General features: G+C 50.7%; 4 protein-coding genes across 4 annotated transcripts; 3 read left to right on the top strand and 1 right to left on the bottom strand.

Annotated features, from left to right (window-relative positions):
• Window positions 1-793: 793 nt before the first annotated feature.
• Window positions 794-2,104, top strand: L3040_007089 (uncharacterized protein; the record flags this gene model as incomplete). Its single annotated transcript, XM_007296597.2, has 2 exons — window positions 794-1,343; window positions 1,449-2,104. 2 exons carry the CDS (start codon window positions 794-796, stop codon window positions 2,102-2,104), a joined length of 1,206 nt encoding a protein of 401 aa, XP_007296659.2.
• A 3,803-nt stretch (window positions 2,105-5,907) lies between these two features.
• On the bottom strand, window positions 5,908-6,830 carry L3040_007088 (uncharacterized protein; the record flags this gene model as incomplete). Its single annotated transcript, XM_007296596.2, has 2 exons — window positions 5,908-6,465; window positions 6,513-6,830. The coding sequence occupies 2 exons, from the start codon at window positions 6,828-6,830 to the stop codon at window positions 5,908-5,910; spliced, it is 876 nt and encodes a 291-aa protein (XP_007296658.2).
• Window positions 6,831-7,014: 184 nt separating this feature from the next.
• On the top strand, window positions 7,015-7,901 carry L3040_007087 (uncharacterized protein; the record flags this gene model as incomplete). Its single annotated transcript, XM_007296595.2, has 3 exons — window positions 7,015-7,314; window positions 7,371-7,557; window positions 7,609-7,901. The coding sequence occupies 3 exons, from the start codon at window positions 7,015-7,017 to the stop codon at window positions 7,899-7,901; spliced, it is 780 nt and encodes a 259-aa protein (XP_007296657.2).
• A 4,452-nt stretch (window positions 7,902-12,353) lies between these two features.
• On the top strand, window positions 12,354-14,876 carry L3040_007086 (uncharacterized protein; the record flags this gene model as incomplete). Its single annotated transcript, XM_007296593.2, has 5 exons — window positions 12,354-12,679; window positions 12,757-13,296; window positions 13,390-14,051; window positions 14,117-14,474; window positions 14,558-14,876. The coding sequence occupies 5 exons, from the start codon at window positions 12,354-12,356 to the stop codon at window positions 14,874-14,876; spliced, it is 2,205 nt and encodes a 734-aa protein (XP_007296655.2).
• Between the last annotated feature and the right edge of the window lie 1,282 nt (window positions 14,877-16,158).

Below are 16,158 nucleotides of genomic sequence, written 5' to 3'. Positions count from 1 at the left end.
CCATGTTATTGATGGAGCTCTAGTTGGTAGCCTGTGCTTGCCATGAGGCTGTGGAGCCAGGCCGTAGAGTTTGAATGATGCCTACGGTCTGAACCAATCAGTGCTAGAGCACACAGCGACATAATCAACATAGTGGTCACTTGTTATGAATAGTGAGCTGTAACATTAGAGAGGGCTCTGCTTGAGCCCGACCTAGCATGCCCCAATGTTGACAAAGCTATCATAAGGAGATCTTCACAAGGAGATATAGCATACAACTTGCATGTTAGAGGGGCGAGAACTGCTGTTTCTGGCTTTCAAACTACGTATTCACTTAAGCAGAGATCGGAGAGGTTGAGTCGGGTTGGTTGGTGAATTTGATTAGCCTGTGTTTTTGCAAGCTAAGATTTAAGCGAGCTTTGACGCTACTTCGAATTCCATAAAAAGGCACCTTCGTCGAGACTGAGTGCACTCGACCTGACAAGACACTACAACTCTTTCTTCGACCACAACAACTCTTCCATCGACTACACACACGTCTAAGAAACAATTGCATCGACCGCACACAGCCCAACAAGCTCACACAACACTCTTCCTCCGACCACACACACGTCCACATACAGCCCGACAAGATCTACAATACTCTTCCTTCAATCACACACACATCCAAGAATCGATTACATCGATCGCATACAACTCGACAAGCTCCACAACACCCATCAACACCTTCACGTTCCCTCCTCCCCCTAAAAGTAAGTAGATCTTTCTCCGACCCAAATATCAATCTGACAGCCTCGCTCGCAGCCTACGAAAGATGCCTCCCAGATCCAGCGCTCGCGTCGCCGGGAAGCGAAAGGCTGAGGATGAGTACCAACCGAATTCACCAGAAGCAGACCGCAAGACCCCTGCGCCAAAGAAGGCTAAGCTCAAGGCTGCAGAGGAAGCGGTCGAGGCCACTGATCGCAACACCCCTGCGCCAAAGAAGGCTAAGGGCAAGGCTACGGAGGAACCTGTCGAGACCACTAAGAAAACAAATACCAGATTCAAGAAGACTTCAGCCACAGTCGCTGGTAGCAGCAAGAGCAACGATAAACCCACCACAGCCGCTAGCAACAGCAAGAACAAGGAGAGTTCCGCCATAGCGGCTAGTAAAAGCAAAGGAAAGTCCAAGGAGAAGTCGGCCGCAACCTCGAAGAGCCTCGATATCAAGTCCAAGGAGAGATCTTCCGAGACCACAAACAAGGTCAAATCCAAGGCCACGAAGAAGACCGCACGAGCAACCAACAGACTGGAGGACATTGCCGAGAGTGAGGAGGAGAACACAGACAAAATGGTCGACGCCACCGAGAAACTTCGTCTTGATCGTAAGTAGCGATGGAGCCTATTTCTTATTATTTTCATCTGACCCATCTCCAATCTGCCCCTCTCCACCTCGAACGCGCAATTGCTAATCCCTTCGCATCCTACAGTTGAGGAGGCAAAGCTCTTGAACAAGGAGTTGCAGGCCCAGATCGACAAACTGAAGGAGAAGGCCGAGCTCGAGAAGAGCCTCGTTGCTGCCGGGGTCGCAATGCGTCGCCACTGGTACGATGCGTTTGAAGTGGCTCATGGCAAGCCAGGTAATGCTGATGTGCAAATGGAAGCACTGATGGTATGGGCAGGAGGCAACCTTCAGGCGGACATGGCAATGTTCAAGCTTGGTTACATGAAGCCATCAGAGACCGACCCCAACAATGCCGCCGGCGATGCGGAGATCGACGAGACCTACAAGGCGTACTTCAACCGCTTCTACGCCAACGACTACGATTTCCTGCTCAGCGTCTCCCACGATAACTTCAAGCGCTGGTCTCGAAAGATGGTTGAGCTCTGTAACATGTCTGCCACAATCGCCTTCAATTGTGGCTACGTTGCGGACCAGGATACCGGGGATGAGGAGCTGGAGAGGTTCCGACGGCTGGCGATTGAGTGTGCTCGGGACGAGGAGAGACTTGCCGCGCTGCACCCTGACCCCGAGACGCGCATGGTGGCATACGACGCCTGGCCAACTGTGGAGGAGAAGATGAGGGAGATCACAAAGCTGTACAACAGCATCTGTGCCCGGAAAGCCACGGTTCCATCCGAGTAGCTGCCTCTCTGGCTCTTGGTTGACTCCGGGGCTGAGGCCGGCCGACTAGGACGGGCTCTTTCCTGTTTGAAAAACCAAGGAACGAAGGCAACTGCGGATTTTACTATGGCATTGATCAGTTTGATCATGGGAGGGAGGTACTATTTTTGAGATGGGGGGAGGGGAATGGGTTGTAGGATATTAAAATGAATACGAACTTCCTCCAAATCGCGTGGACCGACGTTCACACACTTGGCATACGGATATCATTGGAGACTGCCAGAAGAAGCGTGAGTTCGCCTTTAGATTCTCAAGCCAGCAAGGACTTTTTCCACAAGCCTCTGCCACATTCGCTGCTTTCCTCTGACATGCGGTGCTTTTTCCCCTCCCCCCACCCCGCCCCTCCTCTCGCACCATCTAAGCACTGTGTTGACATCCCGTTCCTCCCCTTTTCGAGCCACGTAGAGCTCTTGCAGTCAGTTCCAACAGAATGCCAAATAAACCGATATACTACAAATATTCAGAGGAAAATTTGAGTACAAATTTCAAAATCCAAACACCCTGGAACAAACCTGAATCGAACCAAGATTCATAAAGCCCACCGCCCCCGCTGTCCTTCGCGCGATTTATTTCTTCAGCTACGTTTCGTTGGAAGTCCTTTTCAGACCACGCAGATCCTGATTAGAAGATATGGCATCGAAAGCTGCGCTGCGTAAAGTCTCAAGGTTCTGGCCCATTGAGCACAATAATTTCTTCCTTCCCGATCCTTCTCACTTTATCAACGTCCAGAAAATTCAAGCCAGGGCGCGCAGTCAGTTAATCAACCAACTCCCTCCACATGAATAGGCTACGGCCAAAGCATCTCAAACAATCTAGAGATCTCCCATCCGATAAGTCAATGCATACTAAAGAGTAACAGTCCCCAAACTTCAAATTCCATGGTCCTTGGACGATCAAAACAACACGAATCAAGCGCAGCATTCACACACTCACGCCTCAAATTCAAAAGCCTAAAACCGCGAATGATACACGAGCGGAACTCGATCCCAAGAGCTACGAGTCGAGAACGAGACATCGAAAAGCACAAGCTACCAGGCCACAAAGGAGCCCCTCGTTAAGAAAAAACTGCAAAATACCACCGGGACTGAGGTTTCGAAACACCTGAATGAATCAATCTATCCTCGAAGCCGGTTTCCAGGCTGCGAACAGACGAGACTCTGTTGGCAGATCTGGCCTGTTCGACGTGGGGTACATACACGGAGTCTACTAACAATACCGCTCAGCGGCAGTCTCCCTCGACGAGGAGAGTTCCACAGCCGGAATAAGGTTTACGAGGCGCTCTTGCGATGTTGGTTTACGTTTCCCGCTTGGTGGTTATATGATGTTGGCGCTTCTGCGGTTCGAGTACGAACATGGTGTCGTTCGCATACGGGGGAGAGTTCTTGAGCTTGTGAGCAGCGACGAGTAGATATTCCTCCTTTGATACCCCCTCCGGTCTCTGGTGAATATGGGCTCCAGATGTTGAGCTGTCTAACGAGCCGATGCGTGAGAGGCTTGATGGAACACAGGGAGAAACGCAGTGTGATCTTCGCCAACTATCGATCAGTGGGCTGGGGAACGAGTGAGGAAGAGGGCCATTGATGTTGATGCGTGTCGCCTGCTGGCCGCGGATACGGAAAGAATGGAAGTGATTTTTGGGGGGTAATACAATGGCGATATATAGTGGTCTGGGTACTATACCACGCTGCCTCAGCTGGATGGTAGGACCTCCTTGGCTTGAGACTTAAGACTTAATATATATATATATCTATATCTACGAACATCTCAGCGTAGCTCAAGAGGCCTATATCCATGACTTTTTCTTCTTTCTACCAAAGTCTCTCCACTTGTCCCAAAGTGAGAGTCGACAAAGTAACATTGAAAGAAAGATCGAGGCGTCGAGAAAGGCGAACCAAGAATTTGCCATCCCTCCCACCATCTTCTTACTCCATTCTTTTAAAAAGGCAGCACAAGAGGTAAGTAAGAACGTCGATTGTCAACCTGAGCAGTTCATGCAGTCCGAGCTCCATTTATAGTCAGTCACGTGTACAACTGTCGCTAAAAGTAAACAAACAAGACCCAAGCTCGACGAATAGCAAAATCCAAGAAATTTGACACACCGACAGTCCAGATCTCGAAAAGGGTATGCGCCCTCTATAGATTTCGATTCTCTGCATTTGTAAGCCTACGGTATGCTGCTGACCTCCTCGAGAATTTCAGGACCCATCCCAGCTCGGAGTCCGATACAAGGAAGGAGATAGCTATGTCTCGACTGGTTGGCTTTTGGATTGGATCTGATCGATAGCTGTATCAAGCTGAATCGCATATAACACATATTGAAATAGGCCAAGGCAATACAAACGCCTAGGTCTCAAGTCTCCGACGCTTCTTTCTTTACGGCTGGCTTCAGTTAGAATACACCGAGACGACGAAACGAAAAACGAAATCATCCCCCTTCTCCCCCTTCAGACGCGCGGATGTCGTATGAAATTTTTTTTAAACCCCTCCTCCCCTCCCCCAAAAAACACATATTGCGCAAAAGTAACCTCCGCTCAACATCCCAGTCGCAGCAGCTCATCGGACCCTACGACAACTTTTTTCGAGCAAGTGAAGCCAAAAAGCATGGGAAATTAGAAAAGCAACCGAGACGCATCGCTGAAGGTCGAAGCAAGAGAATCTATCAAGTAGGGAGGGATTTTCCTCGCGGACATGATCAGCACCTTCCACCGTCGTCGTTAGCCCTATCCCATCCTAGCCTGGACTGGACTGAAGAAGGGGAATCCACGCTTCGTATCTATGCCCGTCCTACTGCTGCTGCTGCCGCTGCTGCTGCTGTCCGAAACCCAGCAGCAGAATGTGAACCTCGTTGCTTATCTAGAAAATAATCTGTCAGATTCCATGTCTCTGCTCTATCCCCACGTCTCCACATCTCCTTCCCGTGGGTCCTCTCATCATGCAGAAAACAAAGCTAATCCTCTCGTTGTCGTTGTCGTTCTCGTCATCAGCCGAGCGCCTTCCTTCGTCTTCCTTCGCTTTCGCAGCCACTCTGTTGGCCTTCAGATCAGATAGGCCATCGAGTTTCGGTTTCTTCTGGTATATATCCCCGGTTATCATTCGTCATCTTCATGCGCTAAGCGCCCTGTTTGTTTTGAGTGAGGAGGCATTTCGATGCCAGCTTGGCGTGGGCCATGACTTTCAACGTCAGGAATTTGAATGGGCTGCATCGCTCCTCTATTGGGTTTCAGCAGCGGGGGCTTGATTCAATGATCAGAAACTGGATCGCAAGAGCGGATTGGGAGGGTTCAGATTTTTCGAGACTAAGGATAGATGATTACTTGCTTCACTCATGATGTGGCTTTGGAGAAAGATGGATCGTGGAGGGTTTCGCTCCGCGTTATATAGGTTCCTATACGAAGTATGATCAATCTATTGCTTCGTGACTGGCTGGGTGGTACGGTACGCAACCCAGACTGGCAGATTACATAGCGACCTTGAGATGGCATGAGACTGACTGTGAGGAGACATCGAAGGGATTGGCCTACAAATATCGTGGCTCGAATTCCCGATTTTTTTGGGCAGATGATGCGAAGTTTCTTCGAAGATACCCGGCAGTGAGCGGTTTTGCTCGTTGTACGCCACCAACACACACTCGAGCGCGAGACATTTTCAACTGGTTGCAACGACTGGCAATGGATGACTATTCGCATGCCATGTCAGAGCGAAGCCCAGCCAAGAAAGTCCCTCTCACTTATAGTCAATATCATTTAAACCTGGGAGGGCCCTGCTCATCGACCACGCTTCCCCCTACCCCTCCCGCCTCCTCGCCCACCGCCTCTCCCGCCTTTCACACCAGGCGTGCGTTTCGGCCCCTCAATCTCGTAGATATCCTTCTTACTTAGTGTCAAAGTACCTCCGGAGAACCTTCCCACGCCAGGCGCACCAACACCCCTATCTCTTTTCCCAGCACTAGTCTTCTTGGTGCCCGTCTTTGCTTTCTCCAAGATGATGCCGTTCTCTTTGGCTTCTTGTCTGCGCTTGGCTTCCTTCTCAGCCGCCTTGGAGGCAATTCCCTTGCGATGCGACATGGGCATCTTCTCCTGCTTGAATATAGAGGTCTTGGACCCCAGCGCCTGCAGTCGCAGATCGGTAGCTTTGTGCCGGTTGGTGCCACTGAGGGTGGGATTGGAGGAGGAGTCTAGGAGGTGGGACTCGGCCAGAAGTCGCTGGAGGGCAAGGTCTTTCTTGAGATTGGCAGCTTCGGAGGCATCATCGTCGTCTATCTTGCTACCGGCATGGTCGCGGATGATGGATACGGCGGGTGTGCTCTTCGGAACTTTCGAACTCTGCCCGCGTTAGATAGGGCCCGCAGAGAATTCTCAAGGTAAAATACCATGAATGATTTGAGCTCCTCCTTCGACATTGCTGCCATCCGTGTCTGCGCATCCTCATGCTCCACTACCAGGACTCCATTCTCCTCCCCATCTGATATTCCACTCCAGTCCGAGTCTTCCTCTGATTCTTCGTCCGAGTTCTCCTCCACAACTACAGCTTTCTGCACCACGGGAAGGGGTTTGAATTGCGCCTCAAAGTGCCGCCTAAATATTTCCTGCGCATCCACCTCTTCCGTTCCTGACTCCTCGCTCTGATATCTTGGTGTTGCATCTTCTTTCGGAGCTCGCCGCTTGCGTTTTCCAAGTGTTGTAGACATTTTGGGTTGAGTTATAATTTTCTTGACGGCAAAATCCAAGAATTACACTCTGCATGTGGTGAGCCTTGCCGCCAATGCTTTACGGGCCGACATTCAGCCGACAATCCCAACCTCACACTGCCCAACCCCTCCATAATTGTCAAAAAATCGTGGATTCAGACTTATATCTAAGACCATCCTAAATATGACTAGATTTAGACCCTGCATAGATCTGCACTCGGGGCAGGTCAAGCAAATCGTCGGAGGAACCTTGACAACAACGTCAGAAGATCTGAAGACCAATTATGTCTCCAAGCTACCAGCAGGGCACTTTGCACAGCTGTACAAGGACCATGATCTGGAGGGAGCGCATGTTATAATGCTGGGTCCAGGCAACGAAGAGGCTGCTAAGGAGGCACTTGCAGTTTGGAAGGGCGGCTTGCAGGTTGGAGGAGGCATCAACGACAAGAATGCTGCTCAATGGATCGAATGGGGTGCAGACAAGGTTTGTTGACAGCTCATAGCCGGGCAGCACTGCACATCCCTCGCTCACGTCGGTAGGTCATCATCACCTCCTTCCTCTTCCCCGGGGGAAAGTTTTCTCAGCAACACCTCGACTCTGTTCTTACAGCTCTTGGGGGTGACAAGGAAAAACTGGTTATTGACTTGAGCTGTCGGAAGAAGGGCGACACGTGGTTCGTTGCTATGAACAAGTGGCAGACCATTACTGATATGGAAGTCAATGAAGGTGAGCGATCTGTGACTAGCTCTAAATAGAAAGCTACTGACTATAGATTAGCATCTATTCAGTCACTTGAAGGTTATTGCTCAGAATTCCTCATCCACGCTGCCGACAACGAAGGTCTCCAGAAGGGAGTCGATGAAGAGCTTGTCAGAAAGTTGGCCCAGTGGTGCAGTATACCTGTCACGTATGCTGGTGGCGGGAGACACCTCCAAGATTTAGACCACGTCAAGAGTCTGAGTGGCACTAGGGTTGATCTCACGATTGGAAGTGCGCTAGACATCTTCGGTGGATCCGGAGTGACATTCGAGGAATGTGTCGAATGGAACCGACAGCAACCAAGACGTTGAGGTTTATTAGAAAGTATATGCTCAAACTACTTGTGAATATCCCGCCCAGTCAGTCATGTTTCGAGGAAGTATCATTTTGTGACACGACGGAGGCAAGGCTTCCCATAAACGGATCTTCTTACTTCAATCCGCATTCGTTGTTTTCTATCGCAAAATCTCAAAGTTTTCCGAGGATGTAGGCCAGCGTGTCCATCATAAGGCCGGCTGTCGGCCACCACGTTGCTCGGGAACTGTCTATTTCTTACCCAATGTACAAGATCATTTCATCAACAATCTTCCGGTCCTTCGTTCTAGACCAGAGTCCACACGCTCGCAACGAGGAGGAGCTCAGTATCTCAGCTCTCATCTTTGATAAGCCTCTCGGACCTGGGCCGGTCACGAATAAAATTAGAGACATGCACCTATCTGACTCACTTCTCGCCAGCTTACGGCTTACTCAAACGGGGAACCTAACAATAAAATCACGTCCGGGAATCCGTCAGCAGCCCGCCAAAACTCACTCATGGCTCACTCATGGGGTCTTCCCACGATAGAATGAATCGCAGGTTGCACAAACACTACCTGACGCCCGATTGCTTCAAGTTGCTATCAACGAGCAAGTTCGTGATATCTCGCACTTGACCACTGTCACGAGAACCCACCCGAGATCAACGGCCTTCTTCGGCTTGCAACATGATAGACAACACTCGTGACTCTCTCGTTAGCATTGCTGATGTCTGAGCAATTAATGTTCGAGGTCCTGATTCTAAGAAGTTATTCATGATGCGAGGACAGATGACAAGAATGATTTCAGCAGCGTGTGAAGGCATACAAGGCTTGCGTAGCTGATCTTGGTCATCCCCACCCTCATGAGTTTCAAAGTCAGCCCCCGTGTCCAAAGCCTAGGTAGCCTGAGAGGGGAGTTTGCTAATTGTAAAAATGACTTTACCTGCTCTTTTCAAATGACTGGAGTCAACTAGATTCGAGGGAAACGCCAATCGGAAGAAGCACGAATAACATAGGCAATCTCGGTATGTTTGATCTGTCTCGGTATGTTTGATCTGTCCTGTATATGACGTGGACTTTATGATTTATTGCTGTATATGGTGACACCCTCTAGTGATTTGTTATCGCCTTCACGCTTCCATGCTCTCTTGAAAACTTTCAATTTGTAGTCTTATATTCAACACATGTACGTGGGGGTTTGGGGCTGCTCCTTCCCGATACGATGATCGCATCGGCTCTGCCAAGCCGCCGCTGACATACCATTTCCGAGGAAAATCCGACTGCCCGGCAGTTTGCAGCTCCCTCGAGACCGTGACCATATGAAAAATCGGTAACCAAAGCGCAATTCTTGGTCTGTAAGCAACCTGCAGTCATTTCTTCTTTCCTGTTGGATCTGGGGGTTTCTCGCTCCTGTTTCTGCTGTCAGCTGACCACAGCCCTACCGGGAGCTCAAGCGCAGGCCCGCAGCTCAAGATCTCTAAGATATCACCCGATAAGGAGATCGGGATTCTGAGAAATCCCCAAGGTACCAATAAAATGGACGCCTGGCTTGCTGACTACATATCCTAGGATGAAAATGCACGGCTCAAGGCCATCGTAACAAGACTGGAGCGCAAAGATGTGGATTGAAGTGGGAATCTCTTGCATTGAGTCTGGAAACTCTACATCGTCAATGAACTCGCTCAACATACTAATTATGGGCTCCCCGTAGAGCGGAAGTCGAGCGAAAAGCCTTACAACGAACTGTCCGGTCTCAAAAGGCGCAACTTTCCGCCCTACAGACCGCCCAAGCTCAGCTGGAAATCAAGGATCAGATAATTAAGTCGCAAGCCGAATTAATTGAGAGAATCACTACTGCCTCGCAGATATTACCAGCTCCTGTTAGCTCTCTGACCCCCAATCCCATCGCCCAGCCCGAGAACATATCTGCAGCCCATTGCGCCACCCAGCAGACTGCAATAGATGCACACGGTATCCAAGAGATGAAGGCCTACATCGCTGAGTTGGAACATAAGTTGAAAGACAGTAACGAGGAGTTTGAGGTCTTGCACGAGGTCATGTTACCTTGGTGAGGGAGCAGAGACCCCAGACTTCCGATTGTCCAAGCCTAGCTCGTGAAGTCTCTCCCACAAAGCTGATCTGATCCTCGCCAGTTATTAAGTCGGATTCTGGAGTCGGCAGCGCATTTGAGAAGAAGATTTCGTTCGTAGAGGTGGTACAAGCTCGTGGTTCCCGCCTAATACCACCTGTAACTGCTCCACGCATTACGCAGACCCCCTCTCCGACGCTAGCATCCTTCACTACGGCCAGATTATTCAGGTCGTCAAGTCATTTGGGACCGATCGCTGGACTCACTACGAGCAATCATGTAAGCTCATTCAGCAGGCAGCATCCAGATACAGCGAACACTTATCTGACTAACCTCTCTCGCTGTGATGGCATCCCTCCGGATATCGTCATGGAGCAGTCCGGCTTTTCCCGCTTCCTAAACCTCATCACCTATTCCCGAAACATGCCGCCCCCATGCATGCACTCATTCTATCTATTCTATCCCGTTTCAACCGACTGTACGTCGCTAGCTAGCTAGCTTTCAGCCTGTGTCTCGCACAGGACCTTGAGAGATAGGTAGGTAGGTAGGTATGTAAAGGTGTTGATGGTTGATGGTGGAGAGTGGAGAGTAAATAGATAGAAGCGAATTTTATATCTAATGGATCGATTGGTCTGTGGGTGTGTGAGTGGGTGAGCCCTGTCGTACGGTATGGTATCGTATCGTAGCGTATCGTAGCGTATCTTATCCTATCGTATCCTATCGGATGTTTGTTTTTTGGGTAAGGGGGAAAGGGGGAGGGAAGAAGAGGAGGGGATGGATGAAGGAGAGGAGGAGGAGGAGGACATGAAGAGGACATGAAGAGGATAGCTATATGCTCTTTTTGAACAGTCAGCTAGCCACGGCGACGAAACACGCAAGAACAAGGAGAAGGACAAGGAAAGGGAAGCAAGACCTTGAAGCGGTTGTAAGATTGGATTCGTGCTTCGGGGGTGGATTATATATTTAAACATATATATATATATATATATATATTTGTAGTGGTTTCCTGTATGCCTGATGGGACTTGCAGAGGATGGTCAAGCTCGTCGTAATAATAGGAGGAGAAGCTTGCGCTGACACCTTCCCAGGAGATCGAAATCGACCGGCCATCCTCTTTGACTGCCTCCGCGCGCTATATTGTTAGATCTCGGTTTCTCTTTTCGTTGACGAGCGGCTGGATATCTGCGAGGCTGGTCCTATGCTTCTGCGAGTCTCTGCTACCTAGGCTAAGAGCCTTACGCGGCTGGAGAGCTCTGATATGGCGATACTGGCTGGGCAGCTTGGAGATGGCTTGGGGCGCGGGGCTATGAAATATCAAGGGGTTATGGTTTCTTCGGGTTCATGTACACACGATCCGATGCAGCTTTCAGTACCATAAACCATTCCTATGAGCTTCAATACATTGTAGCAAGATTATATACCCGTGAGAGCTCCTGATATACTGCAGACGAACAGGGTGGCCGAGAACAGGTTTCCCCAAATCTTCCCAAGAAAGAAGGCAGCATCGCCGGCCACCCCGCTACTTCCTGCCCGCTGGCCTGGTCTCCTGCCTGCGCGAGAGCCGCCCAGATGAACCAATCACCCTCACCCAGCCGCTCCTTCCCATCATCACGCGCTTAGGGCGTCTACATCCCTCGGGCCGCCATTGCAGCCGGTGGTCACGCTTTGTTTTCATCCAAATTTTCCCGCTTACAGGCCTAGCGTCCCTTAGCGCCACCCTAGAGACTTCCCCTTCCCTTATAAACCCCCCACGTCCTCTCCTTCTCCCTCTCTCCTTCTTTCTTTCTCCACACCAACAACAATCCTGTCAAACCTTCAAAGTCAAATCACAACAGATCGATCCTCAAATCGTTTCTTCTGCTGCCTTTGTACCAATCAAATCATACCTTGACCAACCAAAGTACCCAGTACCCACAACACCTACAACAATACCCAACCACCCACCCACAAACAACCCAACCTCAGTGTAATTACTGTGAGTATCCTTCCTTCTTCTTCTTATGTTCTCTTTCTTTCCCTTCTCTTCCCTTCTCGCGCGCGCGCGTGCTTCAACGCGACGCGTCACCTCATTCACCTTCACCTTCACCTTCACCTTCACCTTCACCTTCACCTTCACCTTCACCTTCACCTTCACCTTCACCTTCACCTTCACCTTCACCTTCACCTTCACCTTCACCTTCACCTTCACCTTCACCTTCACCTTCACCTTCACCTTCACCTTCACCTTCACCTTCACCTTCACCTTCACCTTCACCTTAACCTTCACCTTCACCTCACCTCACCTCACCTCACCTCACTTTACCTCGCCCATCCTCACACATCCCACTTCGATCTTGGATAGCTACTGAAGGTGCTCAGCTACAATGTCTGCACCAACCATGTTCACCTCCGGCGCCCCAGTGTCTGTTGGCCTGGATGTTACCGCCAAGAATGTCGTCACCGCTCCTGCCCAAGTCGAGCATAACTCTCAACCATCCGTCGAGAAGGTCACCCCTGAGCCTGCCCACAAGTCCGGTGAGCGTCAGCACATGTTGCCGGTTTTGATCAGCAGCAGAGCAACCGCCATGATCAAGGCTCTCGATGAATGGAATGGTTCGTTGGACACTTTCCCTCGCGAGCTCGAATTTTCGGCCGAGTCCGAGAGAAAGCTCGAGAAGTACGAGGCAAAGATCGCCCTCCTGAAGCTTGGATCCGAGATCAAAAAGTATGTATCTTTCCAATGCCTTCTTCTCCTCTTCTCTCATCTCAATCGTGTTTGAGTCTCTGCTTATTATTGTTCAGGACTGTGAAAGCTGCTGCTGAGAAGGCTGCAATTCTTGCCAAGGCTGAGGAGGAATCTGCTCAGATCATTGCTCAAGCCGAGATTCTCGCGCAGAAGCTTGCGGACGCGGTTACCTCCCACAACCGCAATGTTGCCAGCATCGGAGAGCTTGAGGCACCACCTGTGCCCATCGCTGGTACAATGTCGAGCGTCGAGAAGCTCAAGGCTCGCAAGAAGGAGCTGCAGATCTCAAAGTTGAAGACCGAGCTCCTGGAAACCGAGATCAAGGTCATTGAGGCCGAGGTCGCTGTCGATGAGAAGAATGCGGAGGCCGAGGTTGCGCTCAAGCATATTGAGGAGGTTCGTTTTGCCGCTGGGGATTTCCAATTCCAGGGTCTCCGCATGAAAGATCAATACAAGGAAATGTGTGCGAGCTGGGCTGAGAAGTTCGGAGACGATGCGTCGTCAGAATCTTCGCAGTCGGGTCTGGACAACAACGCTCACACTGGCAGCGATTTTGCCACTGACCAAGAGACTGTGTTCGGTGCACACAAGGAAGAGTCAGTTTTCCAACAACCCCACTCCTCTCCCGTCTCACCTCATCCTACGATGATTTCTGTCTTGCATTGTCCAATGTACTTACTTGTTTCTAGGCTTCTCAACGCCCTGGCACAAATTGAGACTCTTACGAACACCAATTGTATCCTGGAGGCAGCCGCTTTACGCGACGCCGAAAAGATTGGAGTTCTTCGAGCTCTCGAAGTTGCGCTGAATGGAAGCAACAATAATTCGATTGCCCGAGCTGCGAGTCTCGACGAGGAGATTTCCATCTTGAAGTCTGCCGCCTTCTTGAACACCAGAAAGATTGCTGAGCTTGAAGACGAGAAGGCAGCCGAACTTCTACGCGTTGATTCGCTCACCAAGGAACTCGTTGCCTTGAGATTGACTGCCCAGGCTGCTGCTGCAGAGATTGATTCGCTCAAGGAGTCTCAGACAAATTTGAAGAAGGATCTCGCCAATGCTCTTGTCCGTGTTGAGAAGGCTGAGATTCTCAACAAGGAGTATGAGGCTCTCAAGTTGAGCTCCAAGGCGGCTTTTGATGAGGTTCGTTCGCTCAAGGCCGCTGAGGCTAACGCCAAGATCATCGAAAAGAAGTCCGATGCTTTGGCTGAGGCTCAGGCTGCTGAGATTATCTCGCTCAAGGCTGCCTTGTTGAAGTTCAGCACTGATATCACACCGACCAAGTCTACCACTGATCCGGAGACTTTGGAGAACAACACCAAGGCTTTGCAGAAGACTGTTGCTATTCCCACCAGTAAGTCATTCATTCAAAGATCTTTTCCGACAGTTGCTTTTGATCAGTTGCTTACATCTCCATAGTCGCTCGTGCCGGTACGACAGCTGTCGCCAACGCCAACGCTACCACCCCAACCGCCGCCGAGTACCAGAACTTGAAAGACCTGGTCACTGTCATGAAACCTCTCTTTGCAGTTGGTCGTGATGTCCGAGTCCGCCACAACATGGTGCAGCTGCACAACAAGATGGGCAAGCGATACTCCGTCGACAAGGCTCGATTCTCGGCAGGTTACGAATCTGTCAACAGCGGTAGAGCCGTCGAGGATGCTACTATCTACCTGCAAGGCGCAAAGCACTGCGATCAAGCCAGCGGCTTTGTTGGCATCTACGGCATGCCCGCTCAGACTGTGTGGCAACACCGCAACTTCTCGATCTTCATCCAGTAAGTCTCGTCATCATCATTTTGCTATCCTCTTCCTGATGCCTTTTTTATGGGCCCATGACTGACTCTGCGTGTCCTTCTAGTATCCTCAACATGGGTGTTGACATGAAGGTGTACACCCCCGCATACCGCTACGGCTTCAACAACACGGGCTTCCAGTCCTGCTACCAGAAGGTGATGGGCAAAGTCTGCCCATCACCTTCAAAGCTTGCAATTACCTCGGACGAGGCATTCAACATGCACTCGGACTTGGTATTTGCGTACAACCGCATGCGCTCTGAGCGCGACGATGTTTTCCGCGCCCGAGGCGGACACAACATCGGGAGACTTGAGAAGAAGTTCTTCGAGGCGGCCTGGCACCCACACGAGGCCAGTGCCGCCTCTAATGAAGCTACCTCGTAGAGGAACTTCTCAAGTCTCTGGCGCTGCTCGCGAGCTGCATGCGGTTGTACGGTAGCTGGACTGGCGGGGGTGACACGGTAGCATAGCAATCATGAAAATAAAAACTAAACAACCAAAATCTGTGCCTTCCTGTGGACCAACTTCTGTGATTTGTGACCTCTTCATCTTCTTCCTTCCGCTCAGTTTCATCTTTGGATGACCCTCCAAGATGAAGAAGTGCCTTGCCGTCCAGGAGAGAACCCGCCTCGCCCTGCTGCAGGCCGGATCCCCAGACTCCTGATTTCCTCCAAGATAAATTTCTGATCTTCATCTCCAGCTCCATCCAGTACCTCCTGCTGCCTTCTGCCCGTAGTTTTTGACTTTCCTTTGTTTTTGTTTTTGTAGGTTTTCCTTGGCGCTAGCTTCAAATAGGGGAGGAGTTGTCAACAAAGGCCTCCCCCTCCCCCCCCCCGTCTGACGTTTTCTTCTTCTTCCTCTTCCTCTTCCTTCTCCTCCTCTTCCTCTTTCTCCTCCTCCTCCTCTTCTTCTTCTTCCTCTTCTTCCTCTTCAGCTCTCCTCGTCTCGCCTCGCCTCTTGACGCCTGTGGCAAATCTGTATTTTAGCGCTTTAATGCTTTAGGTCTAGGTCTTGGGCTGGGCTTGGGCTTGGGCTGATCTTGGGCTTGGGAAAGGGCTTGGGCTTGGGCTTGGGGCTTGGGATGGGGCTGGGCTTGGGCTTGGGAAAGGGCATGAGTAAGAGTTGGAAGTTGGAGATATCGAGCGGCTAGCTAGCTAGCTAGCTGACAGTAGTGAGCAAGTGAGTGAGCAAGTGAGCAAGTGAGCAAGCAGGAGGGTCTATTGCTTCTCTTGATCGATCGGCCTCGGGCCGCAGTGCTAGCTAGGTAGTAGGTACCTGCTTATGACTTGGCTTTTATTGGCATTGTTGGGTGTGTGGGGGGGGGGGGGGGGGGGGGGATTTGGGGATTTGGGGAACAACAGGAATTGTGCTCACCGTAAACCCATCACGAAGTCTTCCAACAGCGGAGATGGGGGAGAGAAGAGAGGAGAGGGCGCTGGATACCTTGCCTTGCCTTGCCTTCAAGCCAGTCTCTTCCAAAGCGACGGGATAAACGACCGGCGTCACGATGTTCCTCGCCGCGTCGACACCGGGACACACTATCTTCTGAGCAGCGTCAACTGGAAGCACGGCTTTGGGTATCGACACTGACACTGTCCTCCGCGCATCACCAGCTACTCAAACACCTCCTCGAGCCAACACAGCTTTTGGAACACAGCTACAAAGT

This window comes from Drepanopeziza brunnea (genome assembly GCF_022702325.1).
Source record: "Drepanopeziza brunnea f. sp. 'multigermtubi' strain 214-2 chromosome Unknown ctg12, whole genome shotgun sequence".
Lineage (NCBI taxonomy): Eukaryota > Fungi > Ascomycota > Leotiomycetes > Helotiales > Drepanopezizaceae > Drepanopeziza > Drepanopeziza brunnea.
The sequence above is the reverse complement of the archived record's forward strand: the minus strand, read 5'-3'. Positions and strand labels throughout refer to the sequence as shown.